General features: G+C 43.6%; 1 protein-coding gene across 1 annotated transcript in view; it reads right to left on the minus strand.

Annotated features, from left to right (window-relative positions):
- LOC110557581 (enoyl-CoA delta isomerase 3, peroxisomal-like) overlaps nucleotides 1-26,158 on the minus strand; it is a 35,361-nt gene that overhangs the window by 4,686 nt on the left and 4,517 nt on the right. The window contains 6 exon segments of the mRNA XM_060372525.1: nucleotides 3,443-3,515; nucleotides 4,501-4,573; nucleotides 4,576-4,599; nucleotides 6,592-6,661; nucleotides 8,328-8,516; nucleotides 12,100-12,354. Of these exon segments, the coding sequence (XP_060228508.1) occupies nucleotides 3,443-3,515; nucleotides 4,501-4,573; nucleotides 4,576-4,599; nucleotides 6,592-6,661; nucleotides 8,328-8,516; nucleotides 12,100-12,354 (684 nt within the window).

The raw sequence follows: 26,158 nt of genomic DNA on the forward strand, positions 1-26,158 counted from the left end.
ATGTTTTGAGCTGGGCAGGGGTGGCACATGCCTTCAATCCCAGCACTTGGGAGGCAGAGGCAGGTGGATCTCTGTGAGTTCGAGGCCATCTTGGTCTACAGAGTGGGTTCCAGGACAGCCAGGGCAATGCAGAGAAACCCTGTCTTGAAAACAGAATGAAACAAACAACAACAAAACAACCCACCCCCCCCACCAAAACAACCCACCAAGCAAACAAACAAAACAAACAACAACAGCAGCAAAAATGTTTTAGATAGAGGGTCTTGCTGTGCAGCACAGCCTGGCCTCAAACTAAGTTCTCTTGCCTCAGCCTCCAGAAGCATGCTGGGATTACAGGCATGAGCTACTATATTCAGATAGCCTTTTTTCTCTGTATGGGGAGGGGCAATTATGAACTTGTTATGTGGCCAAAGACGACCAACTCCTGACCCTCTGTCCTCTTTGCTTTCTTTCTAAGTACCAGGATTACACCTATACACCATTATAGCCAGCATCTACATCCACTTCAAATTCACTGCGTACATCTATGTATTTATTTATTTATTTATTTATTTATTTATTTATTTATTATGTGCATGTGTGCATGCCTTTGCTTGCTCCTTAGAGAAATAAGCTATTTTCAGTGCTCTGTCTCGTGGTTTAAAGAGCTATTATGTTTCATTTCTTATGTGCCACTTCTCCTCTTTTCCCATTTTTATACTAGATTCTTGATCTGTTGCTTTATAGATATGCTTTAAAATATTTTTGAATGACCAGCTTTTGTTGGTGAATTGATAAACTATTTTCTCAATCTTCCATTTGCTTTGATTTTGCTCTAGAGGTCTTCTGCCTGGCTTTGTATTCCATAGTCATTTTCAATATTGGTGATTTTAGATGATAAGTATGTTCAGGTTTTTTTTTGTCCATACTTAAGAAGACATGTGTGCATGTGTGTGTGTGTGTGTGTGTGTGTGTGTGTGACAGGGTCTTACTCTATAGCTCACTGTCAAGACAGGCTAGCTTCAAACTCATGACAATCTTCCTGCCTCAACTTTCCAAGATTACAGGTATAAGCCAACACATACATCTGTTTTTTTATTATTTTTTTTATGAATAAGAAACATAAAATACTCTCATTAATATCACTTTTGTTTTCACCCCAGAAATCTTGGTCAAGAAAATATACTACAAGAATGTAATCAGACAACATAGTTTCAAGAATGTAATCAGAAAACTAAGAAAAGCCATAGCTAAGGAGCCACCAACAGGTACACAACAACTTGACAACGAACAATTGGTACAATGTTTATTTCCAGAGATAGAATGGTGGGTGCGGTTAGGGGCTGAGGCTCTAGCAGCAGATTGGTTAAAGATTTTGGGACAACCCCTCATCTCCCTGTGACAGTTTTCTCTATCTGTAAACCTAGCATGACCTCATAGGCTGCTGTGTGCTCTGTGTAAAGTGTAAATATGTAATGTGTATTGACACATTGTGTGCATGCAAACATTCATTTGAAGAAATTTAAAATTCACACAAAAAAGATACATTTGCTGACAGAGGAGCTATTGGCATTTTTAGCCACAAAACAAATAGATTTGTTTATGAAGTCAATAAAACCCAGGCAATCTCTTCAGTGGTTAACTGGAAAACTTTAGAACCAAGTAAGAAGGTACCAGAAGAACCTGAAGGCCACTGGGCAACAATTCTGGGGTCCGTGTCCTAGATTCAAGTGCTAAGAAAACTTTTATCACATTTGGGTTTACAATAACAAAACCCAGAAAAGGCTTAGGGCTTTAGCAGTCAGGGACTAGTGAGATTTGCCAGGTTGCAGAAACCAAACGCTAGCTGGTTTCCATCCGAGTGATTTTTTTTTTTTTTTACCCAAATAATAAGCTTCACAATGTGTTTTTAAAGGTTAAACAGCATGTTACTATGAGATACATGAAGACAAACAGCCACTTTAGTGGAACCGGTTAACTCACATTGTCCCACTCCAGTCAGGGGCAGCCGTAATATAGCATTCAACTAGCTAATTGTCCCAATTAGCAAACTTTCTGGATATAGTCCACGACTATTGACTACAAGCATCACACTGTACATGAAAGCTGTTGACCCTACGTATCTGCTACATCCCCTTCGGCCGCATCACCTCCACCCCCAAAAAAGTGGTTCCCTCCTTGTTCCCTCTCTCCCTTCTCCCTTTCTTACCTCCCTTCCTCCCTCCCTCCCTCTCCCCTCCCTTTTTCTGATGTTGCTGGGGATCCAACGCCAGAGCCTTGCTCACAGTAGGTAAAGGCTTCACTATTGATCAAAACCCTATTCTCAAGTTTTTTTAAACATATCTTTTTCTTGGTATTTTGTCTATGTTCAAAATATTTTACTTTTGGCCACCACATAGAAACACTGTAGTAAGAATAAAAAATATTAAATGCAATGGTGACCATGAGTCTGAACTGTGTTGAGGGTTCAGAACTGTTTGAGGCTTTAGTTTTCTAATTTGCAATGGAGGGAGAGGAGTGAATGGCCACAGTCCCTTCTCATTTTAAAAGCCTAAATAGTAGGCTTTCTGGACTAGGAAAAGAGGATCAAGCAAACCACACAGCTTTCAATCATCTCCTGAGCATTTTTGAGTAATATGAAAACTAAAAATTGAACACCCATGTACTTTTATTAAAACACAGAACCATCAGAGTTGGGGCAATGTTTACAATAATACAAGTATTTAAGAAAATGCAGGATCAGCTGGGAGGTGGTGGTGCAGGCCTTTAATCCCAGCATTCGGGGGGCATAGGCAGGTGGACCTCTGTGAGTTCAAGGTCAGCTTGATCTACAAGAGAGAGTTCGAGGACAGCCAGAGCTGTTACACAGAAAAGCCATGTCTCAAAAAGCAAAACAAGACAAAACAAAGAGAAAATCAATGAACAATCAAGGACCAACATAATCTGTCAAGTTAAGATTAACTCTTTAAAAAATTATCTAAATTACCGCATTCTACCCCTTCTTAGTTTGCTTTCTGCTGCTGTGATAAAACACTGACCAAAAGCAACATGGAGAGAAAGGGATTTAACTGGGATACAGGTTACAATCCATCACTGGCAGAAACTGAGCAGGAACTCAAGAAGCAGCAGAAGCAGGAACCATGGAGGACCAGTGCTCACTGGCTTGCTCCCACAGCTTCTCAGACTGCTTTCTTAGCACAACCCAGAGCCACATTTGACACTGTCTATAGTGGAGACACTGTCTATAATGGGCTGTGCCCTCTCACACCAATCATTAATTAACGAAATGCCCCCTAGACAAGCCCACAGAACAATCTGATGGAGGCAACTGAGTTCCCTCTTTACAGGTGACTCTAGTTTTCGTCAACTAACCAGCATAACTATTGCCACCCATCATATATTTAGTCCTAGCCGCTATAAGGAGACTCACGGGCACTTACTGATTAGCAGAGAGTAGATGTACCCTTTCTGATGCATAGACAGCATCAAATAGTCCCAGAGGCTTGGGAAAGTCTATAAAACTGTTTACAAATTCCCTAAAGAAATAGAAATAGGAAAGTATTAAACATCCCAATGTGGTACAACTATAGAAAGAATTACATACATTAAAGCTATACCACCCTAATGGATCACTTTCCTAACCAAACCAAGAACTTTGTATAAGGGGTCTAATGAAAGGCCAGACCATTGCTCCTACAAGCTGAGCCTGAGTCACTGTTTTCTGGACAGTGAGTTCAGGATGTGGGCCACCTGTGTGACCTGAGAGATGATGGTGGGGACTGAGAGTATGACCCTGTATTACAGCACAGGGGACTCAGAGACTCAGCAGAACTGGGTAGCCGAAGCCTCAAACCTCCTTCATCACCTCCTTCATCACCTCCCGAGACTACTCCTGGTGTACTGCTAGCATTCATAGGCACTGTCTATTGACCCCGTGCATGAGAACTCACACTCCCTCTGCCTCCTTCTCACCTCACACTTTCCAGTCAATCTCCTGTAGAGGGCAGGATGAAGAGGGGGATCTGATGAGAACTCACAGCTAAGAGCATCAGCACAGACAAGTGGACATTTTACTGATGGGTTAACAGTGAACCCTCTTGGGGGGCTGAGGAGAGGACTCATCCTTTAAAACATCTGCCAATCAAATACGAGGACTGGAGTGAAGTTTGGATCCCCAGAACCTGCATAAACTCTGTGTGGGTGTGGAGGCCTGCTTGTAATTCTGACCTCAGAAGGTGGAGATGGGAACCTAGAGCAAGCTGGCTGGCATGACTAGCCATATGAGTGAGCTCTGGGTTGGAGAGAACGGGTCTCAATAAATAAGCGTGGAAAAAAAACAATCAATCAAAGATACTGATTGTGATATCTACCTATGATTCTACACCCATATACATATACACATCCCAAAACACCTGGGTATTCACACATGCAAAACATGCATATATACAGTTCCACCATAAATACATGTGGGAAAATGGAAAGAGAACGAACCCCTTGGGATCAGACCAATATCACTCTTACCTCAGTACTGTAGCACACTTTTTCCACTACGTCTTGTATTTCACCACATAATTCATGAAGTTAGTCAGGTTTTGCCGCTGCTGTAGTAGTCACCAGACCCTGTGAACAGTATAGACAACAGAGCTACGATTCCTTCCTGTATCCACTCATTCTAGAGCTGTTGTGTATCTGCTGTGTGCAGAGGGCTCTAGGCCAGGCCCTAGGAGAACACTGGTGTACACACTAGGGACCAGCAAGACATGGGTGTTAAAGAACATAAAAGTAAATGAAGATGGTGTGAGTACAACATGACAGATGGAAACAGGGCTGGTCTATCTTGGTGAGCTCACTCAGGAAAGGGCAGCTGGACTGAGATCTGAAGGACAGGCAAGGCTGTCAGAGAGACAGCGATGCAAACGTGGTTCTGTGTCTGAGGTGTGCAGGGTCTTTGTGACAGACTGAAACACGGGCCTCCAGGACGGAAGCAGGGAAAGAACTGGATGCAGGGCAGTTGCTGTAGGGAAGAAGAATTGATAGACAGTGTGGGACAGCCTAGATACCAGTAAGGAACATTGTCTCTCTGTTATGAGCTGCTGGAGGTGCATGTGGATCAAAGTATAGTTTGTCTACAATGAAATGGCAACTTCTTAATGAGTTTTATTTTGAGACAGGGTCTCAATTAGCCAGGTTGACCCCACCCTCCCCATGTAGCTGAGTATGACCTTAAGTTGAGGATGCTGATTTCCTGCCTCCACCAGTATTAAAGTTCTGTGTCACCATTCCTGTGCTGGGTATCAAACCCAGAGCTTCTTGCATGCTTCTCTCTCTCTCTTTCTCTTTCTCTCTCTCTCTCTCTCTCTCTCTCTCTCTCTCTCTCTCTCTCTCGATACTTCCCTATCACCCTTAAATAGTTTTGGTAACTATGAAAACTGGAGTGATCCTAGGCGAAAAGAAGACATAGTGGTTCCCCTTATCCTCAGGAGATGCATTCCAAGATGGCCCACAAATCCCTGAAACATGAGCGTGGTGCCAGGCTCTACAGTGGGCATTGTGTTTTTCCCTTTCCAGGCTGATCCCTCATGTTTTCAGGTCTTATATCTATGGATTCAGCCAATGAAAATATCTGAGGACAAAAAAAAGTCATCTGTACCAAATATTCGCAGACTTTTTTTCCTTGTGACTGTTCATTTCTAAACAATGTAATGAATACTGACAGGGCATCACTGTGTTGGGCATTGTAAGACACCCAGGATGAACTTACAAGGATCTGGAATGTGTGGGCTGTCTATACAAATACCACATGATTTTACACAGGGAACAGCAATGTATACTGATGAGAGTCATGGAACTAGTGCCCAGAGGATGCTGACGGAGACTGTACACACATCCTGTGACAGTGTGTAGGTTAGGTAAGATATTTACAATAACAGACTTTTAAAAATGACAATATACTATGTGAGTTACCTAAAACATCCTATTAGTTTTCTAGAAACATTTGCTTCTTTCTTGACCAAGGGTGATGAAATTTTGGGAGTCAAAACCATAGAAAGGAGCATTCAGTTAAGAGGGGCTACTGTACTGACACCTCAGAATGTTTCAGATGTTGTTTCTAGCCCTGCCGTTCCAGCTGCCTCGATGAAGTTACTTTCAGGCTCCGTCAACAGATTAGAACTTCTATTCAGTACTGTAGAGCTCGCATGAGTTGAAACAGACAGCATGTACTTTTATTTTACTGATTTTGCTGAACCATCTTTTCAAGACTCATCTGCGTGTTTGTGTGTATCAAGCTTTGTTTTCTTCTCATTGCTGAGCAGAATCTATGGACGGGCAAAGGCTATCTAGTCACGCATTTCTGGACAGCTGAGTTGTTTTCTTCCCTGACTCTTGTGACAGATACAATAAACTTTATTTAATCGGGACAAACAATTAAGTATGAATAACTGTCAAAAAGAAGTTATCTTAGATTCATGATATTATGGTGCATTTATAAATTGGACCATTGCACATTGGGGAAAAAAAAAACCTCAAGAATTAACCCTCTAACACTCAGTTCCTTGCTTAGTAAGAGACTTCCTGAAGTAGGAATTGACTAAGTCTGAGCAAGTGCCTTACCTGTGAGAACAGTTATGGCTGAGCTATCCGTGCTGGCATTTTTAAGTGCAAGCATAATTTCGCGATACATCTATGTGAATGAAAAGGCAGATAAAAGAACAATGAAAACGAGATCCACCATTCACTGGACTGGGCCACTGTATCAGTCTGAAAGCCTCCTGTCATCACAGTGCTAAATGGTCTACAGAGATTGTGCTTAGATATTAAAAAAAAAAAAAAAAAAAAAAAGGCTGCCTGAGAGGATCTCTGTTCCTCTGACAACTCCTGGGCACACATGATGGATAGGTGTTGTGGCAGATATACCGACCAACCATTTCGCTCCAAAACTGAACAAGAGAGAACTCAATCCTTTAGCTTTGTGGCTGGACATCCCCAACAGGGATGGAATGAGGAAAGGGCATGGGGCAACAAACAGTCTGCCGGAACTGAGGTTGTCTATAGCAGACGAGAGGGAAGGTGGCTGAGAAAACTGTCCCTAGAACTGCATCTCAGCTGTGGCTTCGGGGAAGTGAAGTAACAGTCTGGGAAGTCACAGTAATGCCAGGGGCTGGATTCCTGAGGCACCGCTGTTCTGGGAGACGAGGGCATTGCCCTCTGCGCATTTCTGAAAATCTTGCTGTAGTTTTCAGAACTGGTATAGATTTTACTTTACTAAGACTCAACGTGGGAAAGAGTGTTGAGGAGGGTTGGTGTTTATAAAGACACTGGAAAAGTAAAGGTATATGAATAATGTTGGGGCTGTTTCCCTCAAGGCAGGGGATGGGAAATAATTCCTGAGAATTACAGTGAAGGAGACACAGCAGCCAAGGTGACTGGCTAGAACAAAGGCCAGGAAATAGATGGGTCAATTTAGATTCTCCAGCTTATCAGCTGTAGGAACTTGGCAAGTTACTTCTTTATCTGCTGAGCTATTTTGTTAAATAATGGTGATAAGGCCCTTGCAAAAACACATAAACCTCTGTGCAAGAAGTCCTGATTCTTCAGTGTGTAGCTGTAAAGTATCCAGAAGTGTCTTAGACACTTAGACAAGTGTCTCAGGGCAAACAGACAGAAAATTCTCAGAATTAAGTGCCTTATCAATTTGAAGGCAACCTGACAAGATTCTTAAGGTTAGCATGCTGTTGCATACTGTCGATGGAAGCCTTTATTATTCCCAGTTCACCTCCAAGCATCTAATAAACTCCCTGTAATATCAAGGAGGAGGGGCTTAAGTGATTAACTTATTATCAGCGTAGTTCAAGGGGAAAGTCATAATCGCCCCCTGAAACAGTTCATTTAAACAGGGCTACTATCGCTCTGTCCAGACAAACTCCTCTCTCCTCCTCACCCTCCCTATTTCCCCATCCCTCTTCTTTTGAAAAATTATCTCCCTCCACTTCCCTTTCCTGTACAAAACTAGGGTCCACAAGCACAGAAAAGCTCAGAAGGCAGTGACTTGAAGACAATTTGGGGAGGTTTATGCTCTCCTTAGGGGGTCCCTGTGCATCTCCTCTTAATGCATTTTCACTCAGACTGATTTAACTGACTTGTGCTTCCATTCATAGCAAAGCTTCATTGCCTTCTGGATATGTAGAACCTACTGGAAACTCACAAGTTGTAAATAATGATCAAGTCTGCTGAATGAAACCAAACGCTCTAATCTTCTTTGACAAGAACAGAAACAATGCTGAAATTCTACAGTTGCATGAGTGAAAGAAATAGAAGAAAAGAGAAATGTGTCCACGCAGTAATATCACCTGGAAGCTTATGGCATTCTTTTTGGTGGGCCGGTTGAACATGATCTTCGTGATGCCATCTTCAAAGGTTACCACAATGTCCTTAGACTCCTGGACTTTCTCATCGGCTCCATACTTTCCCTGGCTAGAGGCTTCAGATGAGGGACTTAAATTGTACACTTGATCCATGTAGTCCTGTCTGGCAGTTTTCTGAAAAATAGATGACAAACCCCTTCAGCCTTTATAATAAGCAGTTTGAGAAACATACTATGCTAATAAACACCACTATGCAGTAAAGAACAGAGGCTTTGATTCAATAGAGAGACATCCCAACTTCAGCGGCAGTGGGAGAGGTGAGCCTTATGTGTCATTCTAGCCATGGGGAGGCTGAGGCAGGAGGATGTTGAGTTCAAGGCCAATCTTGGCCATAACAATGAGAAAAAGAACTTCGAAAAAACTGCAAAGGTTCCATTGAGAACCATTCACTGAGAAACCAAGCCTATTGTCCTCTAGTCAATAACATCAAATAAATTTACATTAACGGTATACAACAAATAATAACATTAAATAAATGTACCTTCCACACATTGGCTTCATTGACGAAGTCAAACACACCTGGCTTAGGGAGTTCAATAGTTTTGAATTTGTGATTGCAGCTTCCACAGGAAGTGAAAATGCCGAGTCTATTTAAAAAAGCCAAGGGACATTTGCAAGTTCACACTATATTCTAATGCCCCATCGATGGGGACAGAACCAGAAATTTAGCATTAAACTCCTGCTAACTGCTCAACAGGGCTGTAGCCGCTGCAGATAGGGATGGGGTCTTACAGTTCCTGGTCCCACGGAAGTTTATCTGAGGGCCATGGCAAAAAGACAAGTAATTTTGTGTGAGGTTGGTGGAGGTGGATCAATAAAATACCCCACTCGGCTACTTTGCAGAAGTGATTTTTAAACAATTTAAAATTTTAAAATGTTGTTTTTGTTTTAACTTTGTTTGTTTTTTAAGATAGAGTTTCTCTGTATGTCCTTGGCTGCCCTGGAACTCATTCTGTAGACCAGGATAAACTTGAACTCACAGAGCTCTGCCTGCCTTTGCCTTCTGATCACTGGGATTAAAGGCATATGCCACCACTGCCTGGCTCAAATGTTGTAATAGGGTTAGTTTACAGAGGACAGAGGAGGCTTTGAAAACCACAGCCGTGGAGGCTTTGACGTCACACAAATCCACCCTGGAAGCGTGAGTGATCTGGGACATTACAGGAGACCAGCTTCACTGAGCTGTCCCTCCCTTCTACCTGCTTTCTGATACTAACTACAAGGCTTAAGAGTGCTGGGGGAGGAGGCCCTCAAGATCACCTCATTTCAATAGTCCACTGGGAATGCTCATGGCAGCCCTGCAAACTGTGGTATTCATGGTTATAGACCCTCCCAGGGAAAGGATACAGAATAAAAGCTCACAGGATAGAGGAGAGGATAAAAGGATACAGGGCAAAAGCTCACAGGATAGAGTCAGAGCAGATGCCAGTGTGACACTTCTATTGTCCTCCCGCCAAGAGTTAGGAAAGGAAATGCCCCAGACTGAAGGGTACGTGATAGTGTACATAGCATCTTGGAAGCTGCTTTGGGGTCTAGTGTCCACTTTTTGCCAGTACTCTAACATACAGACAGACCTGCCTAACCTAAGAAGACCCTGTACCTGGAATCCAGTGCTAGACTCTCCAGGCAAACAAAGCTACATGCCAACCATGGCAGGTCACAGGGTTAAAGAATACCTCCCAGCAGCTGAGGGCAAAGTCTTTTCAGACAATTAAAATTCTTGACTGTACACATCCAAGATAAATAGATATTCAGGCCAATCATCTAGTAGAAAATTAAAGGGTAACGCAGGAGTTTAGAATAGCAAATACACCAAGGACAGCTTTACCATTACAACTGAAAAGCTTTCTCAATATCATTGTAACAGTCGCCAAACACTCACAAAAAAGGATGTTACAATAAGCAATTAATCCAGCTGAGCACTTTATTAATAATTTAATAAATTAATTAAAATTTATAACATGTACTTTACTTATTTTCTTTCTTTTGTGCTTACTACAAGGAATCCAAAACATCCCACACATCACTCCACTTCAGCCTTGAATACTTACCATGCATTTCTCAAAGTACCAACCTTTTATTCTGTAGCCATTGGCACCATTAACGACAACCTCGATTCCACTAAATAATAGTTGCTAAAATTCAGTCCATATTCAGATTTCCCCAGTTGTCCCAAAATATCTTTTCTGTGGCTTTCTTCTAATCAGAGGAGAATCAAGCAAGGACCAATCACCTGACTGTTACATTTATTGCATCTCTTTATGAGAGAAACTCGGGGATACCCTGTGCTTTAACAGTATTCCACGGCCTAACCCTAATCTAAAGCCTGCATAAATGCACTCCAAAGCGGGTCAGCCATGCAACCCAAACTTTCAAGCTGCTGTAGATGGGTGTTTTTTCCTGTATGTACCTATACCAGGGGCATGCCTTGTGAACACAGAGGTCTGGAACTGGGGTCAGAGACTGTGTGCAGGGATGTGAGTGCTGAGAACCAAACCTGAATCTTGTTAGAGGGGCAGCAAGTGCTCTTACCTGCTGAGCCCTCTCTCCAGTCCACTGAAAATGTTTTTTAAAACAATGTCAGATCTCAGGCGTACACGACTCATACAGTGCATAGAGTTTTAGCTTCACGTCGTTTCCTGGGTCCTTTGTTTGTTTGTTTTGAGACAGGGTTTCTCTGTGTAGCCTTGGCTGTCCTGGACTCCCTTTGTTGGCCAGGCTGGCTGGACCTCACAGAGATCCCCCACCTCTGCGTCCTTGCCTGCCTCTGTGTCCCTTCGTGCTGGGATTACAGGCATGCGCCACCATGCCCGCTTGGGTCCTCTGTCTTGAGTCTCACGTGGTTCATTGCATTTTCAAAGTCCTGCTGACTGGCTCTCATGGTTGGTCTGCCCAGGTGCACCTGAGCCACTGGAAACCTAAAGAGCTGCAGGAGACTGAAAACAGTGCTTCTCTTTGTTCCTAGCCCTTCATTTCTGCAGCAGGTTTGATGATTTGTCTGCAACCCTACAGAACAAAATGCTATGCTTATCTATATTTTCTCTGTGTCAACAAGCTGGCTTCAAAATGATTCCTGAATAAAATCTGTCTACAGATTTTTTTTCTTATAAATAAATAAAGGAAAACCTACATTTCATTTGAATCTGACAAGGGCCATATTCCAAGGAGAAAAGAAAGGAAGTTTTAAAAATGTCCTGCCAAGGCTCATGTAAGCAACTTCCAACAGAGTGTGGTACAAACTTATTCAAATGAAGTGTAGGTTTTGCCTTTCAGCCCCTTCTCTTAACATGGCGAACCGATTGCTTGAACCCGCACGGGTGATAACGGATTACGCATCTGTTGCGCTCAGCTGACACAATGAATAGGTGTCTGGACAAAATGTCACCTTAGCCAAGGCACTGCGCGCCTTAGGAAGTTCCGGGCTGGGGCTGCAGACCCGGACACCGCGGGAGACGAGCGCTCGCTGCAGGTCCAGGCAGGCTTGCTGGGCGGCCCGAGCACGTCCATCCTTACCCTTCGGGACTCAGAGGAGGAAGGACACTCAAGGCCACTCGTGAGCGTTCTCCCGCTGGGAAACCACCAAAGGAATATCCTTCTGTCCTGCTAGCCAGACCGGATGACAGAGCGGGCGGCTCCGCGATTGGGCGACAAACCCCGCTGGCGACTTTGGGCCGGACAGCCGAGGCTGCAGCCTTACCTGGGACACGACGGCGCCACTCTTCTGGTCACAGATGCTAAAGCCGGCGTTGAGGGCGGACTGAACCTCGACGCTTACGAAAGGGTGGAATCTGTAGGAGGAACTGGCAGGGGCGGATCCAGAGTCCCGGCTGTGGGCGGAACCAAGGACTCCAGGAAAAGACGAAGGCGGAGCCAGTAAGTGAGACCTGGGTATAGGTGGGACTGGGGACGTGGTCTGAGTTGGACACCGGCGGATTGCTGGGATGGCACTTGACTAAGTGAAGATGCAGGACTGAGGGAGCGAGGCAAGGCACTTTGCTCTGTCTACAGAGGACCGGGCGCTTTGGGCAGGGAAGGACCTATGGGTGCAGAGTCTAGTGGCCCAGCTCTGGAAACTGGGTTCAGAGAACAGGGCTCAGGGGATTGGATGCAGAGGGTGGAGTTCTGGACTTTGGGGCAGAAGGCAGGGAACCAGGTTCTGGGCATAGAGGGGAGAGCACTGGGGGTAGAGGTTGCTGGGGTCAGGGGACAGTGGGCAGGGCCGAACTGGCCACAGGACACTGGGTTCTAGGAGGGGGCACTGTGTGGAATATGAAGGCTCTAGGGCAGTTCAGTGCTGGAGGAGAGCTGCGTGTGGAGGCTGCCAGAGGAAGGATTCTGACATTGCTCCATCAAATGTGAAAGCTAGAATCTGAAAGAAGCCTGAACCCTCTCTGTCTTACACATGGCTCCTCTCTGTGGATCTACTGTCCTTTCACAGCTGCTTCTTGGCTTCATTCCTCCCTTCCCCGCAGCTTCCCTCATTTGTTCATTCTTTCTTCAGACCTCACTGTTTCTATATTGCTGTTCCTCGACCAGCGCTAACTGGGTTTACTCTAATTCCCACCTCTCCAGTCCGTTTTCTTCCTGTTCTGACTGACCTCCCTACATTGTAAACCTGACTGTTGTGGTTTGAACCCCCAGAGTTCACTTTTGAAAGACATCTCCCCATTGTGGAAGGGGTATTTTGACTCTTGTTGGCTTCTCTACCTCAGCTAGTTCCCAAATAAGCCAGACAGAGACCTCTTGGATTTATAAAAGCTTTAAGGCACAGTAACTGGACAGGTATCAACCCTCTAAGCTATTTTGATATTTCCGAGCTACACACCCCAAGTTACTTGCCATAATAGTTCCTGCCTGGGCTGCTTCTGTTGCAGTTGGTCCTCAGTGCAAACTCCCCTTGGCCAAGCGCCCATGGCCCACACTATCTGTTAGAAAAGCACTGTTATTATTTATTAAAAAGCATGAGGCTGGTTAACCAATATTCTCTGCAAGAAGTTTATTAGGAGGGAGGGGGGAGCAGGACATGGGGAGAGAGAGAGAGAAAGTAAGAGAGGAGAGTAAGAGAAGAGAAGAGGGAGTAAGAGTGTAAGAGAGAGACCACTTGTCGGGGTTGGCCCGGGGCAAGGTAACCACACCTTCCAGATGTGGCCATCTGGCTGGCGACACATGATGACATCATAGGTTTCTGGGTAACACAGGAGCAGGTTGTGTTCCAAAATACTAACACTTATACTAACCATGGCAACTTCCTCCTCTCTGGATTCCTCTTCTCCTGCTACATCTTCTCCTTCCTCTCTCCCCTCCTTCTGTGGCCTTAAGGTCCTTCTCAGACTTCAAGCCTGGGAATGAACGTAAGCTCTACTTTCCTCTCTTCTGCCCAGTCATGGGATTCAGAAACTTTATTAAGCAATTAATTTTAAATTAGATAGAGCAAGGTTTACACAACAAAGATCACTGTATGTAAAAATGTGCTTCTCTGGGCAGCAACCAGATCTTGGGGGGCTAGGAATTAGCATTATAATACATAGCACCAGACCAACCCCCAACATCTCCCAGTTCCTGTGCTGATGGCATCTGGATTGTAAGGATTTTGAACAAAGATTAAGGTTAGACGTTAACATGCAGTGTGAAGGCCCTGGCCAGTTGCCAGAACCTTGACAGTTAGACTTCCCAGCTTCCAGAATGCTGAACTGGCTTCTGTTTATCCAGTTGGTGGCTTTGGTTGTAGAAACCAAATGGACCAGGATGCTGACACGACTCACAATGTTCTCTTGATCCTCCCTCTGCCACTGGAATTTGTGTGGGTCCCTTTGCTATGAAGTAAACCAAAGTTCTTAGTGTAACACATAAGACCTTTGAGATTTGGCTCGTAATGTCTGCCGTCTCTCATGCTTGCTCTTTCCATTTCATTCACTCACTCATTCATTTATTCATCTTGTTAGTTTTTTTTGAGAGAGTCTCACTACATATCCAGACTGGTTTCAAAGATGTGGTGATCCTCCTGCCTCTGCCTCTTGAGTTCTAGGATTACAGGCTTACACAACATGGCTTTTAGCACTTTGTTTTTTATTTTAAAACATTTGTTTTGGGGCAAAAAAAAAAAATCTTGCAATAAATGCTACCCTTGACCTTGTGTTGATTTTCCTGTCTCAGCCTTTCAAGTGCTCAGATTACAGGTACACACCCCTGCCTGTTCTTTTCATTTAGGAATGGGTCTCTGCAGCCCATGCTTTCTCGGTCCAGATACTGTTTTATGTGGGAAATCTTGAAAGCACAAAACCGTAAATAGCAATTCCTCGTTGCATATAATCCAGCACCTGGGAGGTAGAGGGAGGAGGATCAGAAGTTCAAAGCCATCCTCAGCTAAAAGGAGCTAAAAATGGAATCCTCTCATCCATTCTCTTCTCCTCCTGCAATCCTACTCCCCAGAGCTGGTCTATATCTTAGGACAGATGTCACTAAGTTTATTTCAGACTAGCATTTGTTCAGCCCTCGCCTGCCCTGTTATTAAGCACCATTTCCCATTCCTGGACACCCTGCTTGACAAGAAACACTGTAGATGTTTGTTGTGTGTAAGTGAACTGTTGAAAGTTTCTGTCTAGCCTTTGTGTTTCTACGTGTGATGACAAATTTGGTGTCAGTTGCCACCTTTTCTGTAGGCAGTCATGATGTATTTATTTTAAAGTGATTCCACACACACACAACAGGTATTATATGAAAGAGATTTATTGGATGGAGGTGGAGAGACAGAGAGGAAAAGGAGAGATATGGTGGCTGTCCCCAGGAAAGAAAGCAAGGCAGAGAGAGCAAGAGAAGAGAGTAAGAAAGAGAGGAAGGTAAGAGAGATGCAAAGTGGCTGGTTGGTCCTTTTGTAGCTTGTGCATGCGCAGCTGAACTGTCCCTGCCACACAGCTGGTGGGCAACACATGATGACATCATAGGTTACTAGGCAACCCAGAAGCAGGCTGACTATACACTAACAAGTGGAAGGTGTTAACTGGGATGACTCTATGCTTATAGGTATTTCCTTCACAGTGGGTCACAGTTCTAGCAAAGGAATTGGACTTTTGCGAGGCTCTATACCGAAAGCACTAGGGAAAGTGGTATCAAGGAAACTGTGATGTTCACCTGCCTTTGCAGGGGGAGGGGCCTATTATGACTCTATTAGTCACAAAGATTTCTTTGCACTCTTCTCCCTGCTTCAGTTTCATGATGCTACTTAAGATGAATTAAACCTATGTAACTGCAACAGAACAGACTGGACTTATGCTTCTAGCTCTCTTTCCACCCTTTGTCTTTTCTTTCCTCTTTTTGTTGTTTTGAGACAGGGCCTGATGTAGCTCAGGCATATTTCAAACTCTTGTTTTAGCTGAGGATGACTTTGAACTTCTGATCCCCCTTCCTCCACTTCCCAAGTGTTGGATTTTATGCAACAAGGGGTTCCAATCTAGGGTTTCATGCTCCATGGGCAAGCAACCCAAACCACATCCCCATGTACCCCTCCCACTATTTTTCTTATTCTTATTATGTAGCCCAGGATGACCTGAAAGTCATTGTCCTGCCTTGGATTCATCAGAGCTAAAACTGAAGGTGTACACTAGGCCAAACCTCCTCTCTTTTCCTCTCCTCTCCTTTCTTCTCCTCTCCTTTTTCCCATCTCCTCCTCTCTCCCTTGCCCTCCTCTCTTCCCCCTTTTCTCCTCTCCTACCTCCCTTCAACTCCAGGTCTTGCCATGTAGCTTGTGTTGAGCTCTAAATAAGGTTTGTGCAGGCTTTCTGGCATTATAGATGTATGAAATATGCTTTTCTTTGGCCTTATCTTTAAAAAAATCTGCCCCATCCACAGGGTGTTCTAAAGTCTAAAGGCATCACTCTGTAATGATTCCCATTCTTCCTCATATCATATGGATTCAGCTTGCAAACAAATAAAGATGTCTTCAACACTAGTCCACAGAGGTCAAGGACTAATTGATTTTGAAGGAGAAGGAGGAGGAGGAGGAGGAGGAGGAGGAGGAGGAGGAGGAGGAGGAGGAGGAGGAGGAGAAGAAGAAGAAGAACAAGAAGAAGAAGAAGAAGAAGAAGAAGAAGAAGAAGAAGAAGAAGAAGAAGAAGAAGAAGAAGAAGAAGAAGAAGAAGAACCCTAGTGGAAGGGCTCTCCCCATTGTGTCACTGTAACCCCTGTGTGCCTCATCATCTCCCTTTGTGCCCTTAAGCCCCTAAGGAAGGAAATCTGAGACAGGAAAGACTTTTGTTTTCCTCAGGCCCTGTCACCAGCTGCAGGAAATTGAACCTGTTGCAGCTAACAGGGTAGCCCGATGCTCATCTTCAAGGAGGAAGGAGAGCTCATCGACATGAGAAGACAGAGAAGCTCCTTCATGACTCAGGAGACGGTAAAGTCTCCCCCAGACTTATCTGCAGGATGAGTGAGAATGAAGTAACTAGTGTGAGAGGACCTGACTAACTCCATTTTGAGACTTGCCCCGAAGCTGGGCCAAAGTTCTTGATACCCTTTCCCCTTTCTTGTTTGAAAACAAAAAGGCAAAACCACAAGAGATGGGCAGCCAATCAGTGGCTGCCCCAACATCTGGCCTGGAGCTAAACTAGATATGAGATAACTGGTCTGTCCCGAAGGTCGGAACCAATCAGAAACATACAAATACCCCTTACCATGAACCCAACTAATTTTAACAAAGGTCGGATTGTTAGTATTTAGGCATCCTGCTTCTGGGTTGCCTAGCAACCTATGATGGCATCATGCGTCACTGGCCAGGTAGCCTCACCACTTTGTCTTTCTTGGCTCTTGCCCTCTCTTCTTTCTCTGTCGGGGCACCCCCCCCTTCTCCCTATCATGTCTGGATCTCTCCTTCTCTCTCTCTCTCTCAATCTAATAAACCTCTTTCATATAAAATCTGTGGTGCCCATCATCATCATTTATTTGGTCCTAATATTGGTGTTTTTGGCTGGTAAGAACTCTCCTGGTAGCACCTGGTCTGGTCATGCCAGGACCCCTTTAATTAGACCATGATGCCTGCAGCAGATTTTTTTCTGCTCTCCCTATCCCTAACAACAACCTATGCCTTAAAACCTTTACTTTCTCTCAACTGTCCTGCCCTTACCGTGCACACCTGTGGAACCATAGCTTCACTGCCATCTCCACTAAGGGCAAGCACATGGTTTCACAGCCATCTCAACTTAGGGCAATCAAGGACAGTCACATGATTGGCCACCATCTTGGTTATAAAACAAACAAACAAAAACAAACGCTGTGGTTTCCCTCACTGCCGGCTGCTTTTACTACTTTGTTTCTGTCCCACTGTTTTTGGAGCTGCAAAACTGCAGTCTCTTACAGGTCCTAAAAGGAAACTGTGCCCCTACCGCCATTCTAAAGCCTCCTGTCTGCCCCTATCCTTTCCTGCTGATGAGATTTCCTCTAGGAGAATTCGGCCTTACTGCTGATAAGGCCTTGGTACCAGGCACCGAGGTTTTCGGGCTTAGCCGCTCTAAGCCCCTGCCTGCCCTGCCATGCTATTTGGTGACAAACCACTAGCCGCATGGCCCATTCCCATTTCTCCTTTCTCATTCTCGGGAACAGCTTCCTCATACTCTCTCCTCTTAGGGAAACCTCTGGCTTCTACGCCTATATTTGCCCCACTCAAATGTTTAATATCCAATAACACTAAGAGGGATCCGTGAAGCAAAAAACAATTCTCTATTTCCCTTTTCTCAAAGTCTTATTTGTTTCTCTCTGCCTGCTATTTCACTAAATATACTCTCTGGTGTCTTTTTATACTCTCAAGAAAAAAAGCTTAAACTGTAAACCTTAAGATGACCACGTGGTATGAACAATTTTAATCATAATTAATTCTCTGTTTATTATCTCCTTTTAGACTAGGACAGCAACAAGTCTCATTTTAAATTGGTATGGATTTTTATAAAAATTCAAAGTTACATTTTACAATATATATAATGTCTTTATCAATTCCTAAATTAACAAATGCTGTTTCTTCTTCCATGAGCTACCTGTGATTCAGATTCACCCCTAGGCTTTCTGGCTAATAGGTTTGCTATAATAAATTCAAATATAATTTTAAAATTGCTTTATGCTGTTCTACTATATCGTTGGTTTTAAAACTCATAACTTAAGGGTTACTACATACAAGTTTTTACCAATACTCTAAATTAAGATCTATTAATTTTAGAGGTATTTATTTATGTTAAAACTTGGTCGTTGTGCTATATCTTTACTATCAAAAGGTTAAAATATGTTTTCTAAAAATGGTATTATTATTAATCTATAGTATAGCCTTATACTTTTATAAGCTATGAACTTTTTATATACTAAATCATACAAAAAACTGTTATGCTCTCACTTTAATGGACTATATTTATGACTTTTAAGGCTCCGACTTAACAGACCACAACAATACCTTAAGTCCTAATTTTGATGGCTGATGAATACAAGTTAATAGTCATCTCATAGATGATCAAGTTCTCTAACATATCCAAAAATGTATTTACAGTCCTACAGATGCAAACATGGTCTCACTGACATCTTTAATAAACAGCCAAGGATGGTCCTTGAGTCACCATATAGGGGTCGGTAAAAATAATAAGAAAAGAACCTTCCCAACAGGCTCATTTACAACAAAAACTATGGTCCAGACCTTGCCTGCTGCTCTGAGGCTGTTAGCATTCCCACACAGAAAACAAGAGGTTTGCAGTGCCCCATCCTGCTGTGATATAGCCAAAGGTCAATTCTGCCAGGTTACTGTTTGAAATGCAGCCCAAGGGGACACTGGTCCCACAGTTGCCTGAACAAACCATGGCTGTCTGCCAGCAGACTGGCCTCTAGAAGTCAAAATGCTCCCTCCCATTCAGGGTTGTCCTCTGTGCCCACCCATGGAGGTTCAACCAGCACAAGAGCCATAGACACTTCAGCCTTCCAGCTCCTTGGCCTGCCAGAGGACAAATAGCTCCTTGATTCAGCGACCTCCACCACCCTTACCCAGCCCAGGGTAACATTGCAGGTCTGTTTTGGCTTAACATTGGGGTCCCATGGACACGTTGCCAACTTCTGTCTTGGGAGACTTCAGAAGGCTTCTCAGTTCTCTTCATATGCAGGAGACCAGGCCTTAAGCCTGAGTCCTAGAGTTGCTATTGTCAGGCCTAGACACAATATGCCTTGTTGCCAGACTCAAGAAACAGGCCTGAATGGAACCTTTTACCATTCCTTTAGCTAAAGGACAATAAATGTTCATAACAGTCTCATCTGTGTCTCATGGTAAATAACTAGATACAAAGACCTAAAAAATGTTGTTTGTCTAATAAAGTCTCTTAAGGTTGGTAAAAGCAAGTTATACATGTTTGAGAGTCTAAGAAAATATTTTAATGTTGGTAAAAGCAAGTTATAAATGTTTCAAGATCTAAGGTAATTTAAGGTATCCTGAATAGGCAAAAATGCTTAATATTTCTTCCTGTTGCTATGCTACTGTTATATTGACTATCCAGAGCTTTGACCTTTATCAATAGAGCTCTGATGTATTAATCTAACTCTAATACAAAAGCATTCCACTATACCACCCACTGTCATGGTTCCAAGCTCAAGATTTTAAATCTCCACAATGTGTACTTATACTAAAGGTTAAGATCAAGTGAGCTTCCCCTTCTATTTCACAAAAGGCTTCTGCCTTTTCAGAGCTCACCTTAAAGCTCACCTTATGCTGTTAACACAAATGTGTATGTCTACTGCCTTTTCTACAAAGTATATTTCAGTGCAGCTTACAATTGTGATGCTAACAGGTCTAAAGTTTTATCTCCTTTGTAAAACTTAAAAGTAATTCTTGTAAGCTGCAAGAAATCCACCTGAATCCACCTCTCAGGTCAATTGGGCTCCAGATAAGTACTGCACTTATTACCTATCTCAGAGGGTGGGATTCCTCCCCTTTCCCTGGTTTTGGGACTTCCCTTTCCTGGCTACTTGATTGCTACCTTCTACAGGCAACACCGGCTGGATTGGCGAGTTCTCCTCATTGGCTAGCCACTGGATTGGTGAGTCCCCCTCACTGATCAGCATAAATGCCTCTCTTGGTAGGGGAAGCATGACCATTGAGCGTCCGGCAATTTCTTACTACCTTTTGAGATGGAGGAACCCTCCAATCATGGTCTTCACTGGCTATGGTTGAATCTTTTTGCTGACCTCCATTTAGGACTTCCTCTTTCCCTTGGGAGAGATTTTTCCCCCTCATGCTCACCTACAAAAATCCTAGTGTTAGGTAAACTGTGTCTCTTATGAACAACTGTGCCCTTTGTCTCTGGCCAATGCTGACAAGTTGTTGGATCAGGTAGGACCATACTCTACTGAGCCAAACCTTGTCTTTGGGACACCTCTGGCAGGTCACTGACTCTTACCATCCCAATGGGGGTAGTCCATTCGTCCATTCCTCTATATTCTCCTCTGGGATGTCTTCTGGAGTATTTCAGATTTCTACACCTAGTGCCTGCTTTAAGGGCCTCTAAGCTTACACACTTCTGTAACCAAACTTGGCCTCAATTTCCTTAGATGAAAGATTCAAAGCAAACTCTTCTTGAATTACTGCCAGTGATTGGGTAAATGAGGGATCAGGTAAATGGAGGTTCCCATGTTCAAGTCTCTTTGATCCAAACCTTCCACCTTTGCTTGCTCTCCCAAAAGTTTTAAGTGTACACCTAAAGAATTCTCTACACAACCTACTTAACTTTATCTTACATGTTTCAGTATCCTGCCAGACACAGGTGTTTCCTACATCCACAACATCATCAAAACAACGACCACAAAGTTCAAGTCTGACCTCACAGACTTCCATCAAGCTGGACCTGTACTTTCCTTCCCAGCCATAGATGTTCTCACATACCCTGGACAGCATAAAACCAGCCTGTTCTTCCTGGACTTGGTCAGCATTTTAGCCTTTTGACCTCCCTACAGCATCCCCCAGTGTTGGCAGGAAGTAGCCAGAAGAGCATCTACAGCCTTATTCACATATTATTGACAAAAGGCTGGAATGGTGTGCTTCAGGCCCAGGACAAGCAGCTCCAGGTTCTCCTAGCATTCCTCAGCCCCTACCTGCTGCCTTGCATGGTTGGCAACTCTCTACTGGCCACCCTACCCTGAACTTTCCAGGGCAGTGGCTTCCCCTCCTCTTGACCATGTAATCTGGCCATTTTGTTGCTATTATTTTTTTCTCTCTCTCTTAACCCCTTGCATGGCAACCAAGAGCTGCTTCCAATGAACCTAAATTTATACACTTTAACTTACCTTACATGAGAAGCAACTCAAGTTCCTCATTTTTAATTATAGAAAAAGGGAGGAATGTTAGTATTTAGGCAGCCTGCTTCTGGATTGCCTAGCAATCTATGATGGCATTATGCATTGCTGGCCAGGTAGCCACACCTGGCAGGTGTGGTTATGTTGCTCCTTAAAAGGACCAACCCACCACTTTGTCTCTCTCTCTCGGCTCTTGCCTCCTCCTTTCTTGCCGTCTCTCCTTTCTCTGTCGGGGTGACCCCTTTCCCCCTATCATGTCTCGTTCTCTCCTTCACTCTCTCTCTTCATCTCCATCTAATAACCTCTTTCATATAAAATCTTTTGTGCCCATCATCAGCACTTATTTGGTCCTGACACAGATGACCACAGCTAGAAATCCTCTAACTGGCTTTAAAAGGAGTCTGTGAGTTCCTGTTGGGGGTCACCACTTTGTGTGAATGGTCAACCCCTGCCTGCTGGCTGTTTCTGCAGAATAAACATTCTTTGCTTTTGCATACTATTTGAGTCTGGGGTCTTTCTTCAGTGATTCTCAGACCCTTACAAGTGAGTTTACTGATGAAGCAGGAAGCCAAGAGACACTTGAGTGGGGTCAAGCACCTGCAGCAGGAGATGAATGCCCATATGTCCTTGGCAGTAGCTCTGTGTGACCTGGGGGCCATGAGACTAATAAGCTCTGACTGAATGTAGATGTCAGGGAAAGTGTGTGCTGCTGAACTCTCTCTCTTATCTACAGAATTCGGCCCTTGAAGAGGAGACAGTGTTGAAGGTATTCTGAGCATGCTTGATGCTGGAGAAGGGTGTGCTAGGAGAGAGAGAACGCTGATCAGTGGGACCCTTAGTAACACCTTAATCACAAGAGGGTGGACTAAAGCTTACATCATCAGCCATGTTAAACAGTCTTGTTTGGGATGTCCTTAGAAAGGCCAGCTCAGTTCTTCTTGCAGGTTATGGAGCTCATTATCAGAAGGGCCAGGGTACCAGGCAGCGAGGTGGAAATTAGAAGCAGGGGAGTAGGTAGGTGGCTTTCCTTTCCCATGTTCTCTGTTTCTTTACCTGTCTGTCCTTAGGCCACCAGGAATAAATTTATTTCCTTCTGATACTATCTGTCTGCCTGAGGTTCAGGCTGTAACAACCAGCATCCCAGAACCCAAAATTCCAATGTTGTTATAAATTAAAATGGTGTTGGGCTAAGTAATGTAATTTATTATTAGCCCTATAATTATTGTGGCATTATTATTTAACCCACTATCACAAATACTGAGACACAGACACCTGTTAAATTTTATAATTGCCTTATTTATCTTGGGCGGGCCGATATCTCACCTACACTGTCTCAATAACCTCATCTACCTCCCAGCCCCATCCAATGCCACCTGCTTTAACCATTCCTATCTGGGCTACCTTCCATCCATAATCTTATAAATACTTGCTTTTATTCTTCATCTGTGCCCTTCCAAACCATTATTGGAGTCCTTCCTCCTGGCCCACGTGGTTCCTTCTCCACGCTAACCCATCACGGTGTCCTCCCTCCTCCTCTCTTCCTGTCCGTCTATCTTTTTCCCATGATTCTCCTGAATCCGAAGCCTGGGAATCTTAGCCATGCCTAGCTCATTCTGCCCTGCCCAGGTTTTAGGCCTTTACTCAACCAATCAGGTATAATGTCTTAGGCAGGTTTACACAAGGATAGAGCAGTAACCAGATCTTGAGGGCCAGTAATTAGCATCAAAATACAAGCATCAGACCAACCCCCAAGATTCCAGTAACACAATACTAAGTATTCTTTACAGCACTGACCTGCTTTTCCTTTGTCTCTACTTTTTTTTTTCTCCCTCTAGTTAAGCTGCGCATCAAGGCCTCACACCCTAGTACACATTCATATCAAAGATGTTAAAAATAACAGGCCTAATTTTGACTCAGGAGTTAGGCCTGAGGACCCCTTGAAAAAAACTGAAATGGCCTAGTATTTCCCAAAATGTAGGCATGTCTTCCACTATACTTTAAAGCTGTAGACCCGTTGTAATAATTAATGCAATGTAGATGCTATATTAAGAGTTCTCATAGCGTTGAGTTTTATTTGTATAAGTTCATTGTCATGTAGTTACTATTCATTTTGAGTTATTTGTTTTTTTTTTTTGTTTGTTTGTTTGTTTTCAAGACGAGGTGTTACTATGTAGTTCTGGCTATCCTGGAACTCACTCTGTAGCCTAGTCTGGCCTTGAACTCACAGAGATCTGCCTGCCTCTGCATCCCAAGTGCTGGGATCAAAGGTGTGTGCCTTTATGCCTGTTTTTTTGTTTGTTTATTTTTGCGATTGTATTTTAAGTACTACAGTTTTTTCCTTCCCTTTCCTCCCTTCAAACCCTCTCCTATACCCCTCCCTGCTCTCCTTCAAATACATGGCCCCTTTTTCCATCAGTTATTATTGTATGCATATTTGTATTTATATAGACATATATATATATCCCTAAATATAACCTGTTGAGTCCGTTTAATGTTACTTGTATATGTGTTTTCAGGACTGACTCTTTGTCACGGGACATCCGGTTGGGTTGGTGTGCTCTTTCCTGAGGAGGGCTGCTTCCCCGACTCATGGGCTTCTTTCTGTATAGTTTGACATGTTTGCTCATATCTTCATTGTTCAGCTTACATCTGGGTGGTCACATTAGTGAGATTTTACAGTATGAGCTTCTCATGTTGCCAGGAGACACAGTCTCACAGAAAAGTCCCGGAAACCTCTGGCTCTCGACAGTCTTTCTGCCCTATCTTTCTCAGTGTGACCCAACTTGGTGTGGGGGTATTGTGTAGATTGTGTAGATTGGGACTGGGCTTCATAACTCTGCTTATTGATTGGTTATGGTATTTGGTAGTGATCTCCATCTGTTGCAAATCGAAGCTTCCTTGATAAGTAGTATGGACTATGCTAGTCCTCAGAGAGGGTGATTCAGCTCAGTTCCAGCACAGGAGCCTCTGTGTCCGTTTCTGAAGTGCCTGGAGTCTTCAGCAATAGGGACTTACCTTCTACCTCCAGTGTGTGTTTTTGATACCTTGTAAAAATTTGATGGGCATTGCTATGGCCGGTTATTTCTGGGCCCTCTAGGCAGTTCCATTGAGGCATATGTTTGTTTTTAGGCCAGCACCAGGCTATCTTTGTTACTGAAACACTGTCTATATGACTTGAGGTTACATAATGGGCTAACAAAGCAATGTTCTGTATGCTTAGGATCACTTTGGCTATTCATGGTCCTGTGTATTTCCATGTAAATTCTTGTGTGCGTGTTCTACTTCATTGAAGCTAACATTGGAATTTTGATGGTAACTTCATTGAATTTGTAAGTTACTTTTGCCATGTCGCTATTTCCTGTAATGGAAGTTTTAGTTTCCTTAAAAACTCAATTCTATTGTATAAACATGGTTTTTGTTATAATCCCAAGTGTGTGTGAGGTTTTACTTTGTCCACAGCTGATAATTGCCTCATGCAGAATTGTGGTCTTTGCCAGCTGGAGTTAGTTGAATTCTGAGGACTTTGAGAGGATATAAATATAATAGCCCAGAGGGAGAAGGTGCAGTGGCTTGGAGGAGGTCTACAGAAGACTGCTATGGAGGATTGTTTGCCTGTGTTTGCTGGTATCTGCTGGCGTTTTGTTCACATTTTGCTCATTTGCTTGTTTGTTGGTTTACTAGTTTGCTGGTTATCTGGACTTCTGGATATCCTGATGACTGAGAATGGTATTGCCCCAGAGAGAATCCTACGACCCTTCCCAGCCAGAAGAAGTAAAGAGGTCTATGTCCCCTTTTTCTTCTAACCTTCTGTTTCTCGTACCTGGGGCTGGGGGAGGGGTTGGAAGGGAGGTATAGGCTTTAGAAACCCCCAAATAAAGTAGTGTTTGAAAAACTAGCACTTACAATTTTCATGATATTAATTCTGTCCATCCAGGAACATGGAAAGTCCTTTCATCATACTATCTTCTTTGGTTTCTTTTCTCAGTGTCCTAAAGATTTTGTTGTAGAGCCTCTCATTCCCTTGGTTAGGTTTATTCCTCGATCGTGTTCTGGTGAGTTTTTCTTGTCAACCTGATACAACCTAAAGTCACCTGGGAAGAAGGACCCTCAGTTGAAGAACTGCCTTGATTCATTGATGGTTGATATGGGAGGGCTAAGCTCTGTACTCTTTTAGATAACTCGATACTTTCTCTCTCTTACACATAATAAAATCCTTCCAACTAATAGTGGAGTGGGCATGTTGGCAGCTTCTTACTGCATCCCCTTCCATACAGCCAGATGTTCCACACATCTGTAACATCAGCCCTTGAGGGAGAGAGGAAGAAGGACAGAGTTCAAGGTCAGCCTAGGCTACATGAGACTTCCTCTCGAAAAACTTAAAGTCAAAAGAAACTATAAGACAGGTACAGCTGAGCACTCCTTGTCCTCCTCATCCCTTCTAGCCTCAAAAAGATCTT

Source organism: Meriones unguiculatus, chromosome 19, assembly GCF_030254825.1.
Source record: "Meriones unguiculatus strain TT.TT164.6M chromosome 19, Bangor_MerUng_6.1, whole genome shotgun sequence".
NCBI classification, from domain to species: domain Eukaryota; kingdom Metazoa; phylum Chordata; class Mammalia; order Rodentia; family Muridae; genus Meriones; species Meriones unguiculatus.